The sequence below is a fragment of the Panulirus ornatus genome, chromosome 46, assembly GCF_036320965.1.
Source record: "Panulirus ornatus isolate Po-2019 chromosome 46, ASM3632096v1, whole genome shotgun sequence".
NCBI classification, from domain to species: domain Eukaryota; kingdom Metazoa; phylum Arthropoda; class Malacostraca; order Decapoda; family Palinuridae; genus Panulirus; species Panulirus ornatus.
Window position 1 is genome coordinate 41,748,063 of NC_092269.1, and position 24,302 is coordinate 41,772,364.

Here is a 24,302-nt window from a genome sequence, read left to right on the forward strand (position 1 = left end):
TCCAGATGTAGACCCAGATGAAGTAGCAAGGATTCGTGCAAACTTGCATGATTTGGACAGATGTCTTGGTGCATATCCTATTGATTCATGGAGGAAGTGGGTCTCTCTAACACAATATGTTGACCAAGGTGAATTAGAAAGGATGTTACCTTTGTCAGGTGAGTTCAGCATGGAAGTGAGACCATTGTTTTTCACTTGAAAGTGGTCATTGGATTATTATCAGATGCATTGATCTCTTTAGAAAATTTGGTATTCGACTTCAGAAGAATTTGTTTCCTGTATAAATTAGAAGCTAATGCATTACATGACTACACTATATATTGTGTTAACTATAGTGAATTGTGGGGTTAAGGCACAGTATTATATATTTGCTGTGGCAGAACACTTGTCAAGGGGAAGTTCTTTGTTTTTCATGTTAGTGTTTACTGGTGTTATGTTTAAGAAGTTGCAAGCACCATGTGATTACTTCTGTTTAGAGAAAGCTTTTTCAAAAGCAGATATTTTTGATCTAACAACCTTGTATTAATTACATGTGCAATTTAATTAGAAGTGTAGAAATTACCAATCTGATCTTCTGTATCTAACATTGGAAGTTACAAAATCTTACTTATATTGGTCTTGTCATTGGCTCTACCATTATCTCCCTATTCTACACTGCCTAGTCTAAAGCATTTTAGTACATCAGTTGTAAGGAATCCATTATAATAAATTCTTCCAGTTTGCTTCAAAACTTGACCCACTGTGTGTTCCCTTTCCTTCATCTATAGAAAATGCATAGATCCTACTCATAAGAGCTTACATGCATCTACCATTAACTAGACCACTGATGTCACAGCTGTTGCTAAACCACAGTTTTGCATGATTACCAACATTGTATGACACACTGTGGATGTTGGTAAATTAAGGGTGATCTGGAACTTCTTACCTTTTTGTATCATTGCCAGGAACTATGACCTTCCCATTTTCCAAAGATTAGATTTTTACCCCATGAAAATCTTGATTAATATTGTTATCATTTTTTGCCAACTGGAGTTTGTGACTTAAAAGATATCAAGCCCATTGGGACAGTGAATTCATGGAGAATTAGGACCCCAGGCTAATATCCCAAAGTAGTACTAAAGCACATTCTTGGACTTTCTCTTGTGTGACCAGGGAGTTATGAAAGAAAGGGGATGATAGCAGTCATTGTGCTCACCTGTGGTAAGGAAGGTTCTTTCTCTAATCCGCATGCAGGTGAAATCATAGATATGTTTTCCTTCTCTGATTTCTGCAGTTTATGAAGCAGTTAGTAAGCATTTAGTGATAAGTGTGTAAGGCAGACTTTTGGATGTAAATGTGCTGATAAGGTCAGCTTGTGGGATCTCTGGTCACTATCTTGTGTAGGCAATGATGAAGATTTGTAGAGGTTTTTGGAAAAGAAACTATATCATTAAGAAGAGAGTAGTAAGAGTATGTGAGCTTAGAAAAGAGACTTTTGTGAAGAAATACAAGATTGTGAGTGTAGAATGGCAAAAGGTGAGAGTAACTGCAGGAAGGGGAGTGGGTGATGAATGGACATGTGCAAGAGGTGCACATGGCATGTGAGAGCTTGAAGGTGGGCAATTTTGAAAGGGTAGTGAGATGGAGAAGAGAAGTTGCTTGTAAGAGAGAAGGAAGTATTTGGGTAGTACTTACAGGGAAGGCAGGGAATGAGTGCACATGACTGAGGGATGTACAAGAGAAAGAGGCAGGAAGGCAAGAGAAAGGTGCAGGGGTTGAAAAAGAGGGCAAGTGAGAGTTGAGGTGAGCAAGTATCGGTAGACTTTAGGGGCAAAGGAGGATGTTTAGGAAGGAGGTTAATATAGTGGAAAAAATAAGATAACAAATAGGAGCGCTGGTGAAGGAGACAGAAGGGGAGGTGAAAGCCTTATGTAAGATGAAATGTGGCAATGGAGCTGCAGTGGATGGCATTGCAATTGAATTTATTAATATAGGGGGTGATCATGTTGTTGATAGGTTGCTAAGGATTTTCAGTTTTATGTATGGATGATAGTGAGGTGCCTGAGGATTGGCAGAATACATGCGTAGTGCTTTTGTATTATTAAAGGCAAGGGGGATAAAGATGAATGTTCAAACTACAGCGATACAAGTTTGTTGAGTTTACCTGGTTTGTTATATGGGAGGGTAGTAATAGAGAGGGTGAAGGCACGTACAAAGCATCAGCTTGGGGATGAGCAGTGTGGCTTCAGAAGAGGTAGAGGATGTGTGGATCAGGTTTTTTGCTTTAAAGAATGTGCATGAGAAATACTTGAGGAAACAGATGGATTTGTTTGTACGTGGCACTCACATCAGGATTACGAATATACGGTATGGGAAGAAAGCTGCTAGATGCAGAGGAGTTTTTGTCAAGGGTAAAAGGCATGTTTACAATTAGGAAAAAAGGAGAGTAAAAAATTGCAGGCTGTGATGGATGAGGGGGCCTGGGAAGTGAGTCAGTTGCTGTGGATGTGGAAGCAAATGGAACCATGGAAGCGGAAGTGAGTCATGGGTTGGATGAGGGGGCAAAGTCTCTAGGAGCGCTGAAGAATATGTAGAAAGAGAAAATGTTATCTGGTATGACAAAAATTGGGATTTTTGAAGGTATACTAGAAGTTTCATCAATATTGTATGAATGTGAGGCCTGGATTATAGATAAGGCTTTGTAGAGGAGGATGGAAGCATTGGAAATTAAATGTTTGAGGTAGTTCGATCGAGTAAGCAATGAAAGGGTAAGAGAGATGCGTGGCAATAAAAAGTGTGGTTGAGAGGTGCTGCAGAGGGCGTGCCAAACTGTTTTGGGCATATGGAGAGAATGAGCAAAGAAAAGTCAACAAAGATATATGTATCAGAAATTAAGGGAACAAGGAAAACAGGGAGACCAGATAAAAGATGGAAGGATGTCATGAAAAGGATTTTTAGCAGTCAGGGCCTAAACATGCATGAGGATGAAAGGCATGCAAGGGATAGTGAATTGGAATGACATAGTATACTGGGATTGACATGCTTTCAATGGACTGAACCAGAACATGTAAAGCATATAGGGTAAACCTTGGAAAGGTCTGTGGGGCATGGTTGTTGATAGGGAGCTGTGGTTTCAGTACATTGCACATGACAGTTAGAGAATGAATGTGGCTTTCTTCGTCTGTTCTTGGTGCTTCCTTGTTAGTGTGGGGAATGGCGATCAGATATGAAAAAATAAAAAGTTATTTACCTACATTAAAGTTAAAGATTCAGTGTACTTTGAAGAGTAATAACTGTGTCTTTCTTATTTTAACACCCCACTACTGGACTGTTATCTAATCCAGAGGATGAAGTCTTGTCATCAATACACATCCAGTATTTTCAGGGAGTGAACAAAGCAGTAGTTCAAAATGACATCCTTTTAAAATAAAGTTTAGGCTTGTATTTCATGGTCTCATGACTATATTGCAAGCTTTATTGTTTTTTGTAAGGAGTGTTTTAGGAAGTTTTACTGATATAAATTTGAGAATGGATGTTTCATTTAATAGTAACAAGCATTGGTGAAAAAAATTCCTTTGTATTTGGGATTACCTATGAAACTTGCTGAGTTAAAAGTGTTGAGAGCAGAATGCCCTTTTTGGGGAAACTTGCTAACTGTGATTACTTGTGTTTATTCTTTTCCAGGCAGAGTATGTTCGGTACTAGAACTAATACCAGGGAGGACATGGCATAAAACAGCAAAACAGCCTAAAAGTGGTGAGATTTCATCGGCAACAGACGTTTCATCATTATTTACGGGTTGTCAAACAGATGGTTCTCATTTAACTCTGAGTAACCGAGACCAGTGGTCACGGTCGTCAGATATATATGAAATTACCTATGATTTTGAATACCTCAAACAAACAAGACCAAAGCAAGTTCTCCCCGAGATGACTCCAAAAGCTGGGACAGAGTTTCGTTTTAGCAAATTTCCTTCTCAACCGTACCGTGATGGAGCCACACCCAGTGAAGTGACGAGGTATAGTCTTGACTCCTCCTATAGTGTCAGACAAATGATGGACAAAGCTGACAGGTAAGTTGCCCAGAAGTACCCAAAAGGGTTTCAGATTGAGTATTTGTTATTTTGATTATTTATTTTTATTTATTTATTTTGCTTTGTCGCTGTCTCCTGCGTTAGCGAGGTAGCGTAAGGAAACAGACAAAAGAATGGCCCAACCCACCCACACACACATGCATATACATACACGTCCACACACGCAAATATATATACCTATACATCTCAATGTACACATATATATATACACACACAGACATATACATATATGCACATGTACACAATTCATACTGTCTGCCTTTATTTATTCCCATCGCCACCTCGCCACACATGGAATAACAGCTCCCTCCCCCCTCATGTGTGCGAGGTAGCACTAGGAAAAGACAACAAAGGCCCCATTCGTTCACACTCAGTCTCTGGCTGTCATGTAATAATGCACTGAAACCACAGCTCCCTTATCACATCCAGGCCCCACAAAACTTTCCATGGTTTACCCCAGACGCTTCACATGCCCTGGTTCAATCCATTGACAGCACATCGATCCAATTCACTCTATTCCTTGCACACCTTTCACCCTCCTGCATGTTCAGGCCCCGATCACTCAAAATCTTTTTCGCTCCATCTTTCCACCTCCAATTTGGTCTCCCACTTCTCTTTCCCTCCACCTCTGACACATATATCCTCTTGGTCAGTCTTTCCTCTCTCATTCTCTCCATGTGACTAAACCATTTCAAAACACCCTCTTCTGCTCTCTCAACCACACTCTTTTTATTTCTACACATCTCTCTTACCCTTACGTTACTTACTCGATCAAACCACCTCACACCACATTTTGTCCTCAAACATCTCATTTCCAGCACATCCACCCTCCTGCGCACAACCCTATCCATGGCCCACGCCTCGCAACCATACAACATTGTTGGAACCACTATTCCTTCAAACATACCCATTTTTGCTTTCTGAGATAATGTTCTCGACTTCCAAACATTCTTCAAGGCTCCCAGAATTTTCGCCCCCTCCCCCCACCCTATGATTCACTTCCGCTTCCATGGTTCCATCCGCTGCCAGATCCACACCCAGATATCTAAAACACTTTACTTCCTCCAGTTTTTCTCCATTCAAACTTACCTCCCAATATACTTGACTCTCAACCCTACTGTACCTAATAACCTTGCTCTTATTCACATTTACTCTTAACTTTCTTCTTTCACACACTTTACCAAACTCAGTCACCAGCTTCTGCAGTTTCTCACATGTATCAGCCACCAGCGCTGTATCATTAGTGAACAACAACTGACTCACTTCCCAAGCTCTCTCATCCACAACAGACTGCATACTTGCCCCTCTTTCCAAAACTCTTGCATTCACCTCACCTCCCTGACAACCCCATCCATAAACAAATCAAAGAACCATGGAGACATCACACACCCCTGCCGCAAACCTACATTCACTGAGAACCAATCACTTTCCTCTCTTCCTACACGTACACATGCCTTACATCCTCGATAAAAACTTTTCACTGCTTCTAACAACTTTCCTCCCACACCATATATTCTTAATACCTTCCACAGAGCATCTCTATCAACTCTATCATATGCCTTCTCCAGATCCATAAATGCTACATGCAAATCCATTTGCTTTTCTAAGTATTTCTCACATACATTCTTCAAAGCAAACACCTGATCCACACATCCTCTACCACTTCTGAAACCGCAGTGCTCTTCCCCAATCTGATGCTCTTTACATGCCTTCACCCTCTCAATCAATACCCTCCCATATAATTTCCCAGGAATACTCAACAAACTTATACTTCTGTAATTTGAGCACTCACTCTTATCCCCTTTGCCTTTGTACAATGGCACTATGCAAGCATTCTGCCAATCCTCAGGCAACTCACCATGAATCATACATACATTAAATAACCTTACCAACCAGTCAACAATACGGTCACCCCCTTTTTTAATAAATTCCACTGCAATACCATCCAAACCTGCTGCCTTGCCGGCTTTCATCTTCCGCAAAGCTTTTACTACCTCTTCTCTGTTTACCAAATCATTTTCCCTAACCCTCTCACTTTGCACACCACCTCGACCAAAACACCCTATATCTGCCACTCTATCATCAAACACATTCAATAAACCTTCAAAATACTCACTCCATCTCATTCTCACATCACCATTACTTGTTATCACCTCCCCATTAACCCCCTTCACTGAAGTTCCCATATGCCCCCTTGTCATACGCACTTTATTTACCTCCTTCAAAAACATCTTTTTATTCTCCCTAAAATTTAATGAAACTCTCTCACCCCAACTCTCATTTGCCCTCTTTTTCACCTCTTGCACCTTTCTCTTGACCTCCTGCCTCTTTCTTTTATACATCTCCAACTCATTTGCATTATTTCCCTGCAAAAATCGTCCAAATGCCTCTCTCTTCTCTTTCACTAATAATTTTACTTCTTCATCCCACCGCTCACTACCCTTTCTAATCAACCCACCTCCCACGCTTCTCATGCCACAAGCATCTTTTGCGCAAGCCATCACTGCTTCCCTAAATACATCCCATTCCTCCCCCACTCCCCTTACCTCCTTGTTCTCACCTTTTTTCATTCTGTACTCAGTCTCTCCTGGTACTTCCTCACACAAGTCTCCTTCCCAAGCTCACTTACTCTCACCACTCTCTTCACCCCAACATTCTCTCTTCTTTTCTGAAAACCCCTACAAATCTTCATCTTCGCCTCCACAAGATAATGATCAGACATCCCTCCAGTTGAACCTCTCAGCACATTAACATCCAAAAGTCTCTCTTTCGCGTGCCTGTCAATTAACACATAATCCAGTAACGCTCTCTGGCCATCTCTCCTACTTACATACGTATACTTATGTATATCTCGCTTTTTAAACCAGGTATTCCCAATCACTAGTCCTTTTTCAGCACATAAATGTACATAAATCTAGAAGCTCTTCACCATTTCCATTTACAACACTGAACACCCCATGTATACCAATTATTTCCTCAACTGCCACATTACTCACCTTTGCATTCAAATCACCCATCACTATAACCCGGTCTTGTGCATCAAAACCACTAACACACTCATTCAACTGCTTTCAAAACACTTGCCTCTCATGATCTTTCTTCTCATGCCCAGGCGCGTATGCACCAATAATCACCCATCTCTCTCCATCCACTTTCAGTTTTACCCGTATCAATCTAGAATTTACTTTCTTACACACTATCACATACTCCCACAACTCCTGATTCAGGAGTAGTGCTACTCCTTCCCTTGCTCTTGTCCTCTCACTAACCCCTGGCTTTACTCCCAAGACATTCCCAAACCACTCTTCCCCTTTACCCTTGAGCTTTGTTTCACTCAGAGCCAAAACATCCAGGTTCCTTTCCTCAAACATACTACCTATCTCTCCTTTTTTCTCATCTTGGTTACATCCACACACATTTAGACACCCCAATCTGAGCCTTCGAGGAGGATGAGCACTCCCTGCGTGACTCCTTCTTCTGTTTCCCCTTTTAGAAAGTCAAAATACATGGAGGGGAGGGTTTCTGGCCCCCCGCTCCTGTCCCCTTTAGTCGCCTTCTACGACACGTGAGGAATGCGTGGGAAGTATTCTTTCTCCCCTATCCCCAGGGATTATTTTGATATTATACAATAAAAATTTGATGCTGCTTTTCCTCTATACTTAATGTTCTTTATGTTGAGATTTTTGCCTGGATGTGGAAAGGGAGCTGTGGTTTTGGTGCATTACACATGACAGCTAGAGACTGAGTGTTAACGAATGTGGCCTTTTTTTGTCTGTTCTTGGCGCTACCTTAAGGGTGGGGGGGATTGCTATTTCATGTGTGGTGGGGTGGCGACAGGAATGGATAAACGCAGCAAGCATGAATATGTACTTATGTATATGTCTGTGTATGTATATGTATGTATGCAGTGAAATGTATATGTGCAACATGAATTTCCAGTTTGATAGAATGAAAGTAATGATCTGATTGCAAATATGAATGTGATATATGTTTTCAGAGATAGTAACTTAGGTGACAACACAACAGTATTTTACTACACCCACTAACCCTCACTGAAGTTTTGGTGCACTTTTACTGCACTTGCCCACATAGTATCTAGCAGATTTTGACCTCATAGATAGAGTGATTGGTAGAAGTAGCTTCCTTGTGTAGTAGCAAAGTTGCACATTGTGATCCTGCATAAAGCAAGGACTGTGTGTATCCTAATTGTCAATCTCTCCTCACTTATTTTCTCCATATGTCCTGGTACTTGTGTGAGGAAGTATCAGGAGAGACTGAGTACAGAATGGAAAATTTGAGAACAAAGGATGTAAAGGGGGTGGGGGAGGAATGGGATGTATTTAGAGAAGCAGTGATGGCTTGTGCAAAAGATGCTTGTGGCATGAGAAGCGTGGGAGGTGGGCAGATTAGAAAGGGTAGTGAGTGGTGGAATGAAGAGGTAAGACTAATAGTGAAAGAGAAGAGAGAGGCATTTGGATGATTTTTGCAGGGAAATAATGCAAATGAGTGGGAGATGTATGAAAGAAAGAGGCAGGAGGTCAAGAGAAAGGTGCAAGAGGTGAAAATGAGGGCAAATGAGAGTTGGGGTGAGAGAGTATCATTAGATTTTAGGGAGAATAAAAAGCTTGTTTTTGAAGGAGGTAAATAAAGTGCGTAAGACGAGGGAACAAATGGGAACATCAGTGAAGGGGGCTAATGGGGAGGTGATAACAAGTAGTGGTGATGTGAGAAGGAGATGGAGTGAGTATTTTGAAGGTTTGTTGAATGTGTTTGGTGATAGAGTGGCAGATATAGGGTGTTTTGGTTGAGGTGGTGTGCAAAGTGAGAGGGTTAGGGAGAATGATTTGGTAAATAGAGAAGAGGTAGTAAAAGCTTTGTGAAAGATGAAAGCCAGTAAGGCAGTGGGTTTTAATGGTATTGCAGTGGAATTTATTAAAAAGGGGGTGACTGTATTGTTGGTAAGATTATTCACTGTATGTATGACTCATGGTGAGGTGCCTGAGGATTGGCAGAATGCTTGCATAGTGCCATTGTACAAAGGCAAAGGGGATAAAAGTGAGTACTCAGATTACAGAGGTATAAGTTTGTTGAGTATTCCTGGTAAATTATATGGGAGGGTATTGATTGAGAGGGTGAAGGCATGTACAGAGCATCAGATTGGGGAAGAGCAGTGTGGTTTCGGAAGTGGTAAAGGATGTGTGGATCAGGTGTTTGCTTTGAAGAATGTATGTGAGAAATACTTAGAAAAGCAAATGGATTTGTATGTAGCATTTGTGGATCTAGAGAAGGCATATGATAAAGTTGGTAGAGATGCTCTGTGGAAGGTATTAGGAATATATGGTTCAGGAGGCAAGTTGTTAGAAGCAGTGAAAAGTTTTTGTCGAGGATGTAAGGCATGTGTATGTGTAGGAAGAGAGGAAAGTGATTGGTTCTCAGGGAATGTAGGTTTGCGGCAGGGGTGTGTGATGTCTCCATGGTTAATTTGTTTATGGATGGGGCTGTTAGGGAGGTGAATGCAAGAGTTTTGGAAAGAGGGGCAAGTATGCAGTCTGTTGGGAAGTGAGTCAGTTGTTGTTCGCTAATGATACAGCGCTGGTGGCTGATTCACGTGAGAAACTGCAGAAGCTGGTGACTGAGTTTGGTAAAGTGTGTGAAAGAAGAAAGCTGAGAGTAAATGTGAATAAGAGCAAGGTTATTAGGTACAGTAGGGTTGAGGGACAAGTCAATTGGGAGGTAAGTTTGAATGGAGAAAAACTGGAGGAAGTAAAGTGTTTTAGATATCTGGGAGTGGGTTTGTCAGCGGATGGAACCATGGAAGCGGAAGTGAATCATAGGGTAGGGGAGGGGGCGAAAGTTCTGGGAGTGTTGAAGAATGTGTGGAAGTTGAGAACGGTATCTTGGAAAGCAAAAATGGGTATGTTTGAAGGAATAGTTGTTCCAACAATGATATGTGGTTGCTAGGCATGGGCTATAGATAGAGTTGTGCAGAGGAGGGTGGATTTGCTGGAAATGAGATGTTTGAGGACAATATGTGGTGTGAGGTGGTTTGATCGAGTAAGTAATGAAAGGGTAAGAGAGATGTGTGGTAATAAAAAGAGTGTGGTTGAGAGAGCAGAAGAGGATGTTTTGGAATGGTTTGGTCACATGGAGAGAATGAGTGAGGAAAGATTGACAAAGAGGATATATGTGTCAGAGGTGGAGGGAACGAGGAGAAGTGGGAGAGCAAATTGGAGGTGGAAAGATGGAGTGAAAAAGATTTTAAGTGATCGGGGCCTGAACATGCAGGAGGGTGAAAGGCGTGCAAGGAATAGAGTGAATTGGAACAATGTGGTGTACCAGGGTCAACGTGCTGTCAATGGGTTGAACCAGGGCATGTGAAGTGTCTGGGGTGAACTATGGAAAGTTTTGTGGGGCCTGGATGTGGAAAGGGAGCTGTGGTTTCGGTGCATTATACATGACAGCTAGGGACTGAGTGTGAACGAATGTGGCCTTTGTTGTCTTTTCCTAGTGCTACCTTGCGCACATGCGGGTGGAGGGGGTTGTTATTTCATGTGTGGCAGGGTGGCGATTGGAATGAATAAGGGCAGACTATGAATTATGTACATGTGTATATATGTATATATCTGTGGGTGTATATATATGTATATGTTGAGATGTATAGGTATGTATATGTGCGTGTGTGACGTGTATGTATATACATGTGTATGTGGGTGGGGGTGGGTAGGGCCATTCTTTCGTCTGTTTCCGTGCGCTACCTCGCTCATGCAAGAGACAGTGGCAAAGTATAATAAATAAATAGTATAAATGTTCACGTAATTTCAACATGCCTTCAGCTCTGAATCACACTCATATTGCTACACCTCTCTTTTACACTTGTATTACTTACTTGATCAAACCCTCTCAAATATTTAACTTCCAATGTATGGCGGGGTGGTGACAGGAATGGATAAAGGCAGCAAGTATGAATATGTACATCTGTATATATGCATATGTCTGTGTATGTATATGTATGTATGCATTGAAATGTATATGTGTATGTGTGTGTGGGCATTTATGTATATACATGTGTATGTGGGTGGGTTGGGCCATTTGTTGTCTGTTTGTTTGCACTACCTCACGAATGCGGGAGACAGTGGTTAAGTATAATAAAAGAAAAAATTAAACATGTATTGTGCTACATGAATTTCCAGTTTGACCGTTAGAATGTAAGTAATGATCTGATTGCAAATATGAATGTGATAAATGTTTTCAGAGATAGTAACTTAGATGACAACACAACAGTATTTTACTACACTCACTAACCCTCACTGAAGTTTTGGTGCACTTTTACTGTCCTTTCCCACATTGTATCTAGCAGATTTTGACCTCATAGAAAGAGTGATTGGTAGAAGTAGCTTCCTTGCATAGTGGCAAAGTTGCACTTTGTGATCCTGCATAAAGCAAGGACTGGATGCATCCTAATTGTCAATCTCTCCTCACTTATTTTCTCCATATGTCCACGTAATTTCAACATGCCATCAGCTCTCTGAATCACACTCATATTACTACACCTCTCTCTTACACTTTTATTACTTACTTGATCAAACCTTCTCGCACATTTAATTTCCAATGCTCCACCTTCCTCCACTTATTTTCATCTTCAGCCCATGTCTTTCATCCATACATTATGGGGACTGCTATACCTTCAAACATGTCCATTTTCTCCTTCCCAGGTAACGATCTCTCTATACATTCCTCAAAGCTCCCAAAACCTTCATCCCCTCACCCACCGTATGCCACACTTCCATTTCCATTCTTTGTCATGTCCACTCCCAGGTATCTGAAGTGCAGAATTTCTAAATGTATTCATATTATGCACTTGCTGTACCTGTGTGTAATATTAGTGTGTGAAACCAAGTTCTAGGGAAAGAAAGGAAAATCGTCTTTCATTCCTCCCTTCCTGTTGAGAGCTGCTAGATGTCAACCACATCCCCTTCCATCCCTCACTCAGTAGTGGGCCTGACTAGCACAAATGTGTTTATTTGATGTGCTCAGTTTTTCTCTTACTGTTGCATGTTAGTCTGTAAGGTACTTGAAAAGAAAATCTGAAAGCAAATAGATGACCTTTTGCAGAGGAGGTATTACAGTAGTGAGAGACATGGTTTCAGGGAAAGAATGTTATTCATAATAAACCTCTGACATCTTTATGAGAGAGTAAGCTCAGTGTTGGGCAAAAGGTCAGGCTGGGTGGATTGTTTGTATCTGGACTATCAGAAAGCATTTGATGCTAAACTGTGTGGGATGCTGATTAACCCTATAATTCCTCGCTAAGTAAGTATTGAACCAAGCAGGATGGTGGGGCGCTGAAGTCTTCTTGGAGATAGGTTTTGGGTAAGCCGATTAGGATTTGCAGCTGTAAAGTGTATTGAGAGGGATATGTGAAAGGGGGAGGTATGTAGGTTTTGATGATGATGTAGCTATTACTGTGAAGTTGGATTCTTATGGATTGTATTTCAAGGATCGTGTTATTGTGTGTTAGCTGCTTTGCACTGTTATTTGTGTTCTAAATAAATTTACATTTATTCCTTATGGAATTATTTCCTTATGGAAAAATTAGAGCTACAAGTCATAGTTGTTAGTATTACAGTGAATAAAAGATGATTTCTCTTTTTTCAGACCTGAAAGTATGCTAGCTGAGTTGCAAATGTCTTTTGTATGCTTCTTGGTGGGCCAAGTGTGGGATGCTTGGGAACAGTGGCGTTGCTTGATGTCAGCCTTATGTCGGGCTGAAGAACTTCTGCTGCAGATCCCTGAACTGTTTAGCAAATTTATTTCCATCATACATTTTCAGATTCAAGAGGTAAGGTTATTTATTATACTTTGTCGCTGTCTCCCACATTAGTGAGGTAGTGCAAGGAAACAGACGAAAGAAAGGCTCAACTCACCCACATACACATGTATATACATACATGTCCACACATGCACATATACATATCTTTACATCTCAACATATACATATATATATACACACAGACATATACATGTATAAACATGTACATAATTCATACTGTCTGCCCTTATTCATTCCCGTCGCCACCCCGCCACACATGAAATGAAAACCCTTCACCCCGCATGTGCGTGAGGTAGCGCTAGGAAAAGACAACAAAGGCCACGTTCATTCACACTCAGTCTCTACCTGTCATATATAATGCACCGAAACCACAGCTCCTTTTCCACATCCAGGCCCCACAAAACTTTCCATGGTTTACCCCAGACGCTTCACATGCCCTCGTTCAATCCATTGACAGCACATCGACCCCGGTATACCACATTGTTCCAATTCACTGTATTCCTTGCATGCCTTTCACCCTCCTACATGTTCAGGCCCCAATCACTCAAAATCTTTTTCACTCCATTTTTCCATGTCCAATTTGATCTCCCACTTCTCCTCATTTCCTCCACCACTGACACATATATCCTCTTTGTCAATCTTTCCTCACTCATTCTCTCCATGTGACCAAACCATTTCAAAACACCCTCTTCTGCTCTCTCAACCACACTCTTTTTATTACCACACATCTCTCTTACCCTTTCATTACTTACTTGATCAAACCACCTCACACTACATGTTGTCCTCAAACATCTCATTTCCAGCACATTCACCCTCCTCTGCACAACACTATCTGTAGCACATGCCTCGCGACCATATAACATTGTTGGAACCACTATTCCTTCAAACATACCCATTTTTTGCTTTCCAAGATAATGTTCTTAACTTCCACACATTTTTCAATGCTCCCAGAACTTTTGCCCCCTCCTCCACCCTATGATTGACTTCCACGTTCATGGTTCCATCCGCTGCCAAATCCACTCCCAGATATCTAAAACACTTCACTTCCACCAGTTTATCTCCATTCTAACTTACCTCCCAATTGACCTGTCCCTCAACCCTACTGTACCTAATAACCTTGCTCTTATTCACATTTACTCTCAGCTTTCTTCTTTCATACACTTTACCAAATTCAGTCACCAGCTTCTGCAGTTTCTCACCCGAATCAGCCACCAGCACTGTATCATCAGTGAGCAGCAACTGACTCACTTCCCAAGCTCTCTCATCCACAACAGATTGCATACTTGCCCCTCTTTCCAAAACTCTTGCACTCACCTCCCTAACAACCCCATCCATAAACAAATTGAACAACCATGGAGACATCACGCACCCCTGCTGCAAACCAGCATTCACTGAGAACCAATCACTTTCCTCTCTTCCTATTCGTACACATGCTTTACATCCTCGATAAAAACTTTTCACTGCTTCTAACAACTTGCCTCCCACACCATATATTCCTAATACCTTCCACAGAGCACCTCTATCAACTCTGTCATATGCCTTCTCCAGATCCATAAATGCTACACACAAATCCATTTGCTTTTCTGAGTATTTCTCACATACATTCTTCAAAGCAAACACCTGATCCACACATCCTCTACCACTTCTGACACCACACTGCTCTTCCCCAATCTGATGCTATGTACATGCCTTCACCCTCTCAATCAATACCCTCCCATATAATTTCCCAGGAATACTCAACAAACTTAAAAGTTCTGGGAGCATTGAAAAATGTGTGGAAGTCAGCAACGTTATCTTGGAAAGCAAAAATGGGTATGTTTGAAGGAATAGTGGTTCCAACAATGATATATGGTTGCGAGGTGTGGGCTGTAGATAGAGTTGCGTGGAGGAGGGTGGATGTGCTGGAAATAAGATGTTTGAGGACAATATGTGGTGTGAGGTGGTTTGATCGAGTAAGTAATGAAAGGGTAAGAGAGATGTGTGGTAATAAAAAGAGTGTGGTTGAGAGAGCAGAAGAGGGTGTTTTGAAATGGTTTGGTCACATGGAGAGAATGAGTGAGGAAAGATTGACAAAGAGGATATATGTGTCAAAGGTGGAGGGAACAAGAAGTGGGAGACCAAATTGGAGGTGGAAAGATGGAGTGAAAAAGATTTTGAGTGATTGGGGCCTGAACATGCTGGAGGGTGAAAGGCATGTAAGGAATAGAGTGAATTGGAACGATGTGGTATACTGGGGTTGACGTGCTGTCAATGGATTGAACCAGGGCATGTGAAGTGTCTGGGGTAAACTATGGAAAGTTTTGTGGGGCCTAGATGTGGAAAGGGAGCTGTGGTTTTGGTGCATTATACATGACAGGTAGAGACTGAGTGTGAACGACTGTGGCCTTTGTTGTCTTTTCCTAGTGCTACCCAACGCACATGCGGGGGGAGGGGGTTTTCATTTCATGTGTGGCGGGGTGGCGACGGGAATGAATAAGGGCAGACAGTATGAATTATGCACATGTGTATATATGTATATGTCTGTGTGTATATATATGTATATGTCTCTGTGTGTATATATATGTATACGTTGAGATGTATAGGTATGTATATGTACTGTGTGTGGACGTATATGTATATACATGTGTATGTGGGTGGGTTGGGCCATTCTTTTGTTTGTTTCCTTGTGCTACCTTGCTGACGCGGGAGACAGTGACAAAGTAAGTATGATAAATAATAGAATACTTTTATCCCCTTTGCCTTTGTACAATGGCACTATGCAAGCATTCCGCCAATCCTCAGGTAAGGTGTTTACATAAAATAATTCACTCAAACGTTTCATTTCCAACACATCCACCCTCTTCCAAACAGCCTTATCTACAGACCTTGCTTTGCATCCAATAATATTGTTGTGACTACTATTCCTTCAAACATAACCATTTTTGTCCTCCCACATAATGTTCTCTCTTTCCACACATTCTTTAGCACTCCCAGAATCTTTAATCCCTCCCTTGCCGTACAACTCACTTCCACTAACATGGTTCCATTTGCTGCCAAGTCTGCTTTCTGGTACCTAAAACACTTACTTCCTCTGGTTTTTCTCCATTTAAACACCCCCCCCAACAAACCTGCCCCTCATCCTGCTAAACCTGATATCCTTGCTTTTATTCATGCTGTCTCGACTTTCTCCTTCCACTCAAACAAACTTTTTCATGAACTGCTACAGATTCACACTCAAACCACTGCAACTAACACACCTCCCAGGCCCTGTGGTCCCCCACAGACTGCATACTTGCCCCTCTTTCCATGACTCTTGCATTCAACTCCCTCACCACTCCATCCATAAACAAAATGAACAACCATGGTGACATCACACACTCCTGCTGCCGACCAATTTTCACTTGGAACCATTCTCTCTCCTACTCTTCCTTACACCTTGATAAAAACTTCTTACTGCTTCTAGCAACTTTCCTCCCACACTTTATATTCTTAAGACCTTCTACAAGGCATCTCTATCAACCCCATCATATGCCTTCTCCAGATCCATAAATGCCACATACAAATCCATCTATTTCTCTGAGTCCTTTTCACACACATTCTTTAAAGCAATCACCTTATCCATACTTTCTATACCATGTCTGTAACCACTCTGCTCCTCCCCAATCTGATGCTCTGTATATTTCTTCACCTTCTTGGTCAGTACCTTACCATACAACATACCACGTATACTCAACAAACTTATACCTCAGTAGTTTAATCATTTGCCTTTATCCCTTTGCCCCTGTACAGCCACACTATAAATGCATTTCACCAATCCTCAGGCAGCACCTTACCATGATCCATACATACCTTACAAACCAATCAACAACACTGTCACTCCTTTTTTAATAGATTCACCTTCAGTAACATCCACTCCCGTCACCTTGCCTCATTTCATCTTGTGCAAGGCTTTCACTACCTCTTCTCTCTTCAAACCACTCTCCATGACACTTTCTTCACATAGCACCCTGACCCAAACACCCTACATCTGCCACTCTGTCATCACGTACATTTAACAGACCTTCAAAATACTCACACCATCTCCTCTTGACTTCATCACTACCTGTTATCACTTCTTCTTTTGTCCCTTCACAGATATTCCCATTTGTTTTCTCATCTTTTGCACATTATTTACCTTCTAAAACAACTTATTTTTGAGAAGGTTCACTAATATTCACTCACCCCAACTCTCATTTGCCCTCTTTTTCAACCTTTGCACCTTTCTCTTGACCCCATGCTGCTTTCTCTTATACATCCCCCAGTCATTTGCACTTCATCCCTGTAAATACCACCCAAGTGCCTCTCTTTAATCTTTCATTAGCAACTTCTTCATTCCACCACTTGCTACCCTTTCTAATCTGCCCCCCTTTACATGTCTTATGCATCTCTTGTACATGTCAGCCACTGATTCCCTAAATACCTCCCATTCCTCACCCACTCTCCTTTCTTCATTTACTCTCACCTTTAGCCTTTCTACACTCAAGCTCTCCTGGTGTTTCTTCACACATGTCTCTTTCCCAAGCTCATGTGCTCTCACCACTTTCTTCTCACTGACAGCATTTCCTCTTCTCTGAAAACCTCTACAAATTTTCTCTCATGTCTCCACAAGATAGTGATCAAACATCCAACCAGCTGCTCCTCTCAGCATGTTTACATCCAGAAGTCTCTCTTTTACATGCCCATTAATCAATACGTAATCCAATAATGCCCGCTGACCATCTCTCTTACTCAGATACATGTTCTTATGTTGTAAGAGGTCACAGTGGTGAGCATGATCTGGTATACATATAAAACCACAGAAAAATGAAGCATGTTAAGTTCCCAAGTGCACTTTCATGCAATGATCACTTCATCAGGGGAGATAGAAGAATTAGAAAGGAGACTTAGAACAGTCGATCAGTGTACAAGGAAGAGACGTAGCTATGGCACCATCAGTAAATAAGCTTTTCTGGATGGTGTTTTTTGGGTCTGGCATCATGCCTGTCATAAGATTTTTATTTTGTGGACAAGAAAGGGAACTGTTTATAAATTTAGCCTATGACAAAGCTGTTTAGTTTGTATGGACCTTCACCAATATTAATGTTACAATTCATTGTGTAATTAATATTAGAAGATTCAGTGATACTTCTTGTGGTAAAGGAGTTACAGTTGATAACCATATTGGTGTTACTCCACTCAGTACAGTGGTCATAATTTTTGACCAAACAAAGCATTTGAGCCTTGTCTTTATCTTATACTATACTTATGTTACTTTAGTGTAACATAAAAATCCTTACAAGTCTGCCCAACATAAAACATATTAAAATTTTTCGAAGGTTTTCTGTAAACACAGCCTGTAGAATTTTCTGGTGTTTTTTATTAAAGATGTTCTATATTGTGTTGTTATTGCTGAAGGCTGCATTTACATTAAAGGTTTTAAGCAACGAAGAGGGAGTGCTAAAATATTTTTGGTATCAAGGAGAGGCTTGGATTTAACTCATTGAAATGATTTCCTTGCTAAATTTAGGGATTTATCAGTGAAAGTAGTGGTGATGTGAGAAGGAGATGGAGTGAGTATTCTGAAGGTTTGTTGAATGTGTTTGATGATAGAGTGGCAGATATAGGGTGTTGTGGTCGAGGTGGTGTGCAAAGTGAGAGGGTTAGGGAGAATGATTAGGTAAACAGAGAGGAGGTAGTAAAAGCTTTGTGGAAGATGAAAGCCAGTAAGGCAGCAGTTTTGGATGGTATTGAAGTTGAATTGATTAAAAAAGGGGGGTGACTGTATTGTTGACTGGTTGGTAAGGTTATTTAATGTATGTTATTTAATGTATGTATGTATTCCTGGTAAATTATATGGGAGGGTATTGATTGAGAGGGTGAAGGCATGTACAGAGCATCAGATTGGGGAAGAGCAGTGTGGTTTCAGAAGTGGTAGAGGATGTGTGGATCAGGTGTTTGCTTTGAAGAATGTATGTGAGAAATACTTAGAAAAGCAAATGGATTTGTATGTAGCATTTATGGATCTGGAGAAGGCATATGATAGAGTTGATAGAGATGCTCTGTGGAAGGTATTAAGAATATATGGTGTGGGAGGCAAGTTGTTAGAAGCAGTGAAAAGTTTTTATCGAGGATGTAAGGCATGTGTACGTGTAGGAAGAGAGGAAAGTGATTGGTTCTCAGTGAATGTAGGTTTGCGGCAGGGGTGTGTGATGTCTCCATGGTTGTTTAATTTGTTTATGGATGGGGTTGTTAGGGAGGTGAATGCAAGAGTTTTGGAAAGAGGGGCAAGTATGAAGTCTGTTGGGGATGAGAGAGCTTGGGAAGTGAGTCAGTTGTTGTTCGCTGATGATGCAGCGCTGGTGGCTGATTCATGTGAGAAACTGCAGAAGCTGGTGACTGAGTTTGGTAAAGTGTGTGAAAGAAGAAAGTTAAGAGTAAATGTGAATAAGAGCAAGGTTATTAGGTACAGTAGGGTTGAGGGTCAAGTCAATTGGGAGGTGAGTTTGAATGGAGAAAAACTGGAGGAAGTAAAGTGTTTTAGATATCTGGGAGTGGATCTGGCAGCGGATGGAACCATGGAAGCGGAAGTGGATCATAGGGTGGGGGAGGGGGCGAAAATTCTGGGAGCCTTGAAGAATGCGTGGAAGTCGAGAACAGTATCTCGGAAAGCAAAAATGGGTATGTTTGAAGGAATAGTGGTTCCAACAATGTTGTATGGTTGCGAGGTGTGGGCTATGGATAGAGTTGTGCGCAGGAGGATGGATGTGCTGGAAATGAGATGTTTGAGGACAGTGTGTGGTGTGAGGTGGTTTGATCGAGTAAGTAACGTAAGGGTAAGAGAGATGTGTGGAAATAAAAAGAGCGTGGTTGAGAGAGCAGAAGAGGGTGTTTTGAAATGGTTTGGGCACATGGAGAGAATGAGTGAGGAAAGATTGACCAAGAGGATATATGTGTCCGAGGTGGAGGGAACGAGGAGAAGAGGGAGACCAAATTGGAGGTGGAAAGATGGAGTGAAAAAGATTTTCTGTGATCGGGGCCTGAACATGCAGGAGGGTGAAAGGAGGGCAAGGAATAGAGTGAATTGGATCGATGTGGTATACCGGGGTTGACGTGCTGTCAGTGGATTGAATCAGGGCATGTGAAGCGTCTGGGGTAAACCATGGAAAGCTGTGTAGGTATGTATATTTGCGTGTGTGGACGTATGTATATACATGTGTATGGGGGTGGGTTGGGCCATTTCTTTCGTCTGTTTCCTTGCGCTACCTCGCAAATGCGGGAGACAGCGACAAAGCAAAAAAAAAAAAAAAAAAAACTGTATGACAAGAGCAAGGGAAGGAGTAGCACTACTCCAGAAACAGGAGTGGTGAGAGTATGTGATAGAGTGTAAGAAAGTAAACTCTAGATTGATATGGGTAAAACTGAAAGTGGATGGAGAGAGATGGGTGATTATTGGTGCATATGCACCTGGGCATGAGAAGAAAGATCATGAGAGGTAAGTGTTTGGGAGCAGCTGAGTGAGTGTGATAGTAGTTTTGATGCACAAGACCGGGTTATAGTGATGGGTGATTTGAATGCAAAGGTGAATAATGTGGCTGTTTAGGAAGTAATTGGTATACATGGAGTGTTTCGTGATGTAAATGGAAGTGGTGAAGAGCTTGTAGATTTATGTGCTGAAAAAGGACCAATGATTGGGAATACCTGGTTTAAAAAGAGAGGTATACATAAGTATATATATATGTAAGTAGGAGAGATGGTCAGAGAGCGTTATTGGATTACGTGTTAATTGATAGGCATGCAAAATGCAACTGGAGGGATGTCTGATTATTATCTTGTGGAGGTGAAGGTGAAGATTTGTAGAGGTTTTCAGAAAAGAAGAGAGAATGTTGGGGTGAAGAGAGTGGTGAGAGTAAGTGAGCTTGGGAAGGAGACTTGTGTGAGGAAGTACCAGGAGAGACTGAGTACAGAATGGAAAAAGGTGAGAACAAAGAACATAAGGGGAGTGGGGGAGGAATGGGATGTATTTAGAGAAGCTTGTGCAAAAGATGCTTGTGGCATGAGAAGCGTGGGAGGTGGGCAGATTAGAAAGAGTACTGAGTGGTGGGATGAAGAAGTAAGATTATTAGTGAAAGAGAAGAGAGAGGCATTTAGATGATTTTTGCAGGGAAATAATGCAAATGAGTGGGAGATGTATAAAAGAAAGAGGCAGGAGGTCAAGAGAAAGGTGCAAGAGGTGAAAAAGAGGGCAAATGAGAGTTGGGGTGAGAGAGTATCATTAAATTTTAGGGAGAATAAAAAGCTGTTTTGGAAGGAGGTAAATAAAGTGCGTAAGACAAGGGAACAAATGGGAACATCAGTGAAGGGGGCTAATGGGGAGATGATAACAAGTAGTGGTGATGTGAGAAGGAGATGGAGTGAGTATTTTGAAGGTTTGTTGAATGTGTTTGATGATAGAGTGGCAGATGTATGGTGTTTTGGTCGAGGTGGTGTGCATAGTGAGAGAGTTAGGGAGAATGATTTGGTAAACAGAGAAGAGGTAGTAAAAGCTTTGCAGAAGATGAAAGCTGGCAAGGCAGCGGGTTTGGATGGTATTGCAGTGGAATTTGTTAAAAAAAAAGGGGGGTGACTGTATTGTTGACTGGTTGGTAAGGTTATTTAATGTATGCATGACTCATGGTGAGGTGCCTGAGGATTGGAGGAATGCTTGCATAGTGCCATTGTACAAAGGCAAAGGGGATAAGAGTGAGTGCTCAAATTACAGAGGTATAAGTTTGTTGAGTATTCCTGGGAAATTATATGGAAGGGTATTGATTGAGAGGGTGAAGGCATGTACAGAGCATCAGATTGGGGAAGAGCAGTGTGGTTTCAGAAGTGGTAGAGGATGTGTGGATCAGGTGTTTGCTTTGAAAAATGTATTTGAGAAATACTTAGAAAAGCAAATTGATTTGTATGCTGCATTTATGGATCTGGAGAATGCATATGATAAAGTTGATAGAGATGCTCTGTGGAAGATATTAAGAATATATGGCATGGGAGGTAAGTTGTTAGAAGCAGTGAAAAGTTTTTATCGAAGATGTAAGGCATGTGTACGAGTAGGAAGAGAGGAAAGTGATTGGTTCTCAGTGCATGTTGGTTTGCGGCAGGGGTGCATTATGTCTCCATGGTTGTTTAATTTGTTTATGGATTTGTTTGTTAGGGAGGTGAATGCAAGAGTTTTGGAAAGAGGGGCAAGTATGCAGTCTGTTGTGGATGAGAGAGCTTGAGAAGTGAGTCAGTTGTTGTTCGCTGATGATACAGCGCTTGTGGCTGATTCGGGTGAGAAACTGCAAAAGCTGGTGACTGAGTTTGGTAAAGTGTGTGAAATAAGAAAGCTGAGAGTAACTGTGAATAAGAGCAAGGTTATTAGGTACAGTAGGGTTGAGGGACAAGCCAATTGGGGGGTAAGTTTGAATGGAGAAAAACTGGAGGAAGTGAAGTGTTTTAGATATCTGGGAGTGGATTTGTCAGCGGATGGAACCATTGAAGCGGAAGTGAGTCACAGGGTAGGGGAGGGGGGTGAAAGTTCTGGGAGCATTGAAAAATGTGTGGAAGTCGAGAATGTTATCTTGGAAAGCAAAAATGGGTGTTTGAAGGAATAGTGGTTCCAACAATGTTGTATGGTTGCATGGCATGAGCTATAGATGTGCGGACGAGGGTGGATGTGCTGGAAATGAGATGCTTGAGGACAATATGTGGTGTGAGGTGGTTTGATCGAGTGAGTAATGAAAGAGTAAGAGAGATTTGTGGTAATAAAAAGAGTGTGGTTGAGAGAGCAGAAGAGGGTGTTTTGAAATGGTTTGGTCATATGGAGAGAATGAGTGAGGAAAGATTGACAAAGAGGATATATGTGTCAAAGGTGGAGGGAATGAGGAGAAGTGGGAGACCAAATTGGAGGTGGAAAGATGGAGTGAAAAAGAGTTTTGAGTGATGGGGGCCTGAACATGCAGGAGGGTGAAAGGTGTGCAAGGAATAGAGTGAATTGGAACAATGTGGTATACTGGGGTCGATGTGCTGTCAATGGATTGAACCAGGGCATGTGAAGCGTCTGGGATAAACCATGGAAAGTCTTGTGGGGCCTGGATGTGGAAAGGGAGCTGTGGTTTCGGTGCATTATACATGACAGGTAGAGACTGAGTGTGAACGACTGTGGTCTTTGTTGTCTTTTCCTAGCGCTACCCCTCGCACATGCGGGGGGAGGGGGCTGTCATCTCATGTGGCGGGGTGGCGACGGGAATGAATAAGGGCAGACAGTATGAATTATGTACATGTGTTTATATGTGTATATCTGCGTGTATATATATATGTATACGTTGAGATGTATAGGTATGTATATGTACTGTGTGTGGACGTGTATGTATATACATGTGTATGTGGGTGGGTTGGGCCATTCTTTCGTCAGTTTCCTTGCGCTACCTTGCTAACACGGGAGACAGCGACAAAGTATAATAAATAATAATAAGAATATCAATGAAAGATCTAGGGTACTATAACTTGGATACAATGGAGTATATCTTCTCAAACTCATCATTAGTAAATTCCAGACTGCATGTACTGCCTGAAGGAACATCGACTGGAATGATGATGATTTAATTCTGTCATGTTGAGCTGAGTGATAATGAATATATGAACAAACATTGATGAGTTTTCTCTTTATTCTAAACTTAAATGTGTTGCCATTGGAAAATATTTCTATGTTACCATTTATAGACTAGATGATCCATAGGGATAGAGATAATTCACATTGAATTACCCATCACTAATACCCAGTCTCTTACATGAAAACTGATGACATCCTTGTGTTTTGTTTCACCTAGAGCCAGAACGTCCGAGTTTCTTTCCTCAAATGTGGTATCTGTACCTCTTCCCTTTTCATCTTGGATGCATCCATGCACATTTTGACACCCAGCCTAAGCCTTTAAGAAGGATAAGCACTCCCTACTTGGCTTCTTCTTAGTTTTAGAAATTGAAATTCAGGGGGATGGGTTTCCAGCCACCTGCTCCCACCACTTTAGTTGCCTTCTACAACACACAGGGAATATGGAGGTACAATTCTTTCACCCCTTGCCACAGGGATCATTTACATGTATATTTTTTTCATAGTTTTGTGGGGCCTTATACATGACAGCTAGAGAACGAATGTGAATGAATGTGGCCTTTGTTGTCTTTCCTAGCACTACCTCATGCGCATGAGGGGGGAGGGGGTTGTCATTTCATGCAACAGGGTGGTGATGGTAATGAATAAAGGCAGCAAGTATGAATTATGTGCATGTGTATATATGTATATGTCTGTGTATGTATATATAAGTTGAAATGTATAGGTATGTATATGTGCATGTGTGAACGTGTATGTATACACATGTGTATGTG

At 41.5% G+C, this 24,302-nt stretch overlaps 1 protein-coding gene across 7 annotated transcripts in view; it reads left to right on the top strand.

The window, feature by feature from the left end:
• Positions 1-24,302, top strand: part of LOC139763308 (protein AAR2 homolog) — a 33,884-nt gene that overhangs the window by 7,491 nt on the left and 2,091 nt on the right. For all 7 annotated transcript variants that reach the window (XM_071689328.1, XM_071689326.1, XM_071689330.1 and 4 more), the window contains 3 exons: positions 6-158; positions 3,664-4,051; positions 12,728-12,911. In XM_071689328.1, coding sequence (XP_071545429.1) covers positions 6-158; positions 3,664-4,051; positions 12,728-12,911 — 725 coding nt within the window. The remainder of the gene's footprint in view (positions 1-5; positions 159-3,663; positions 4,052-12,727; positions 12,912-24,302) is intronic.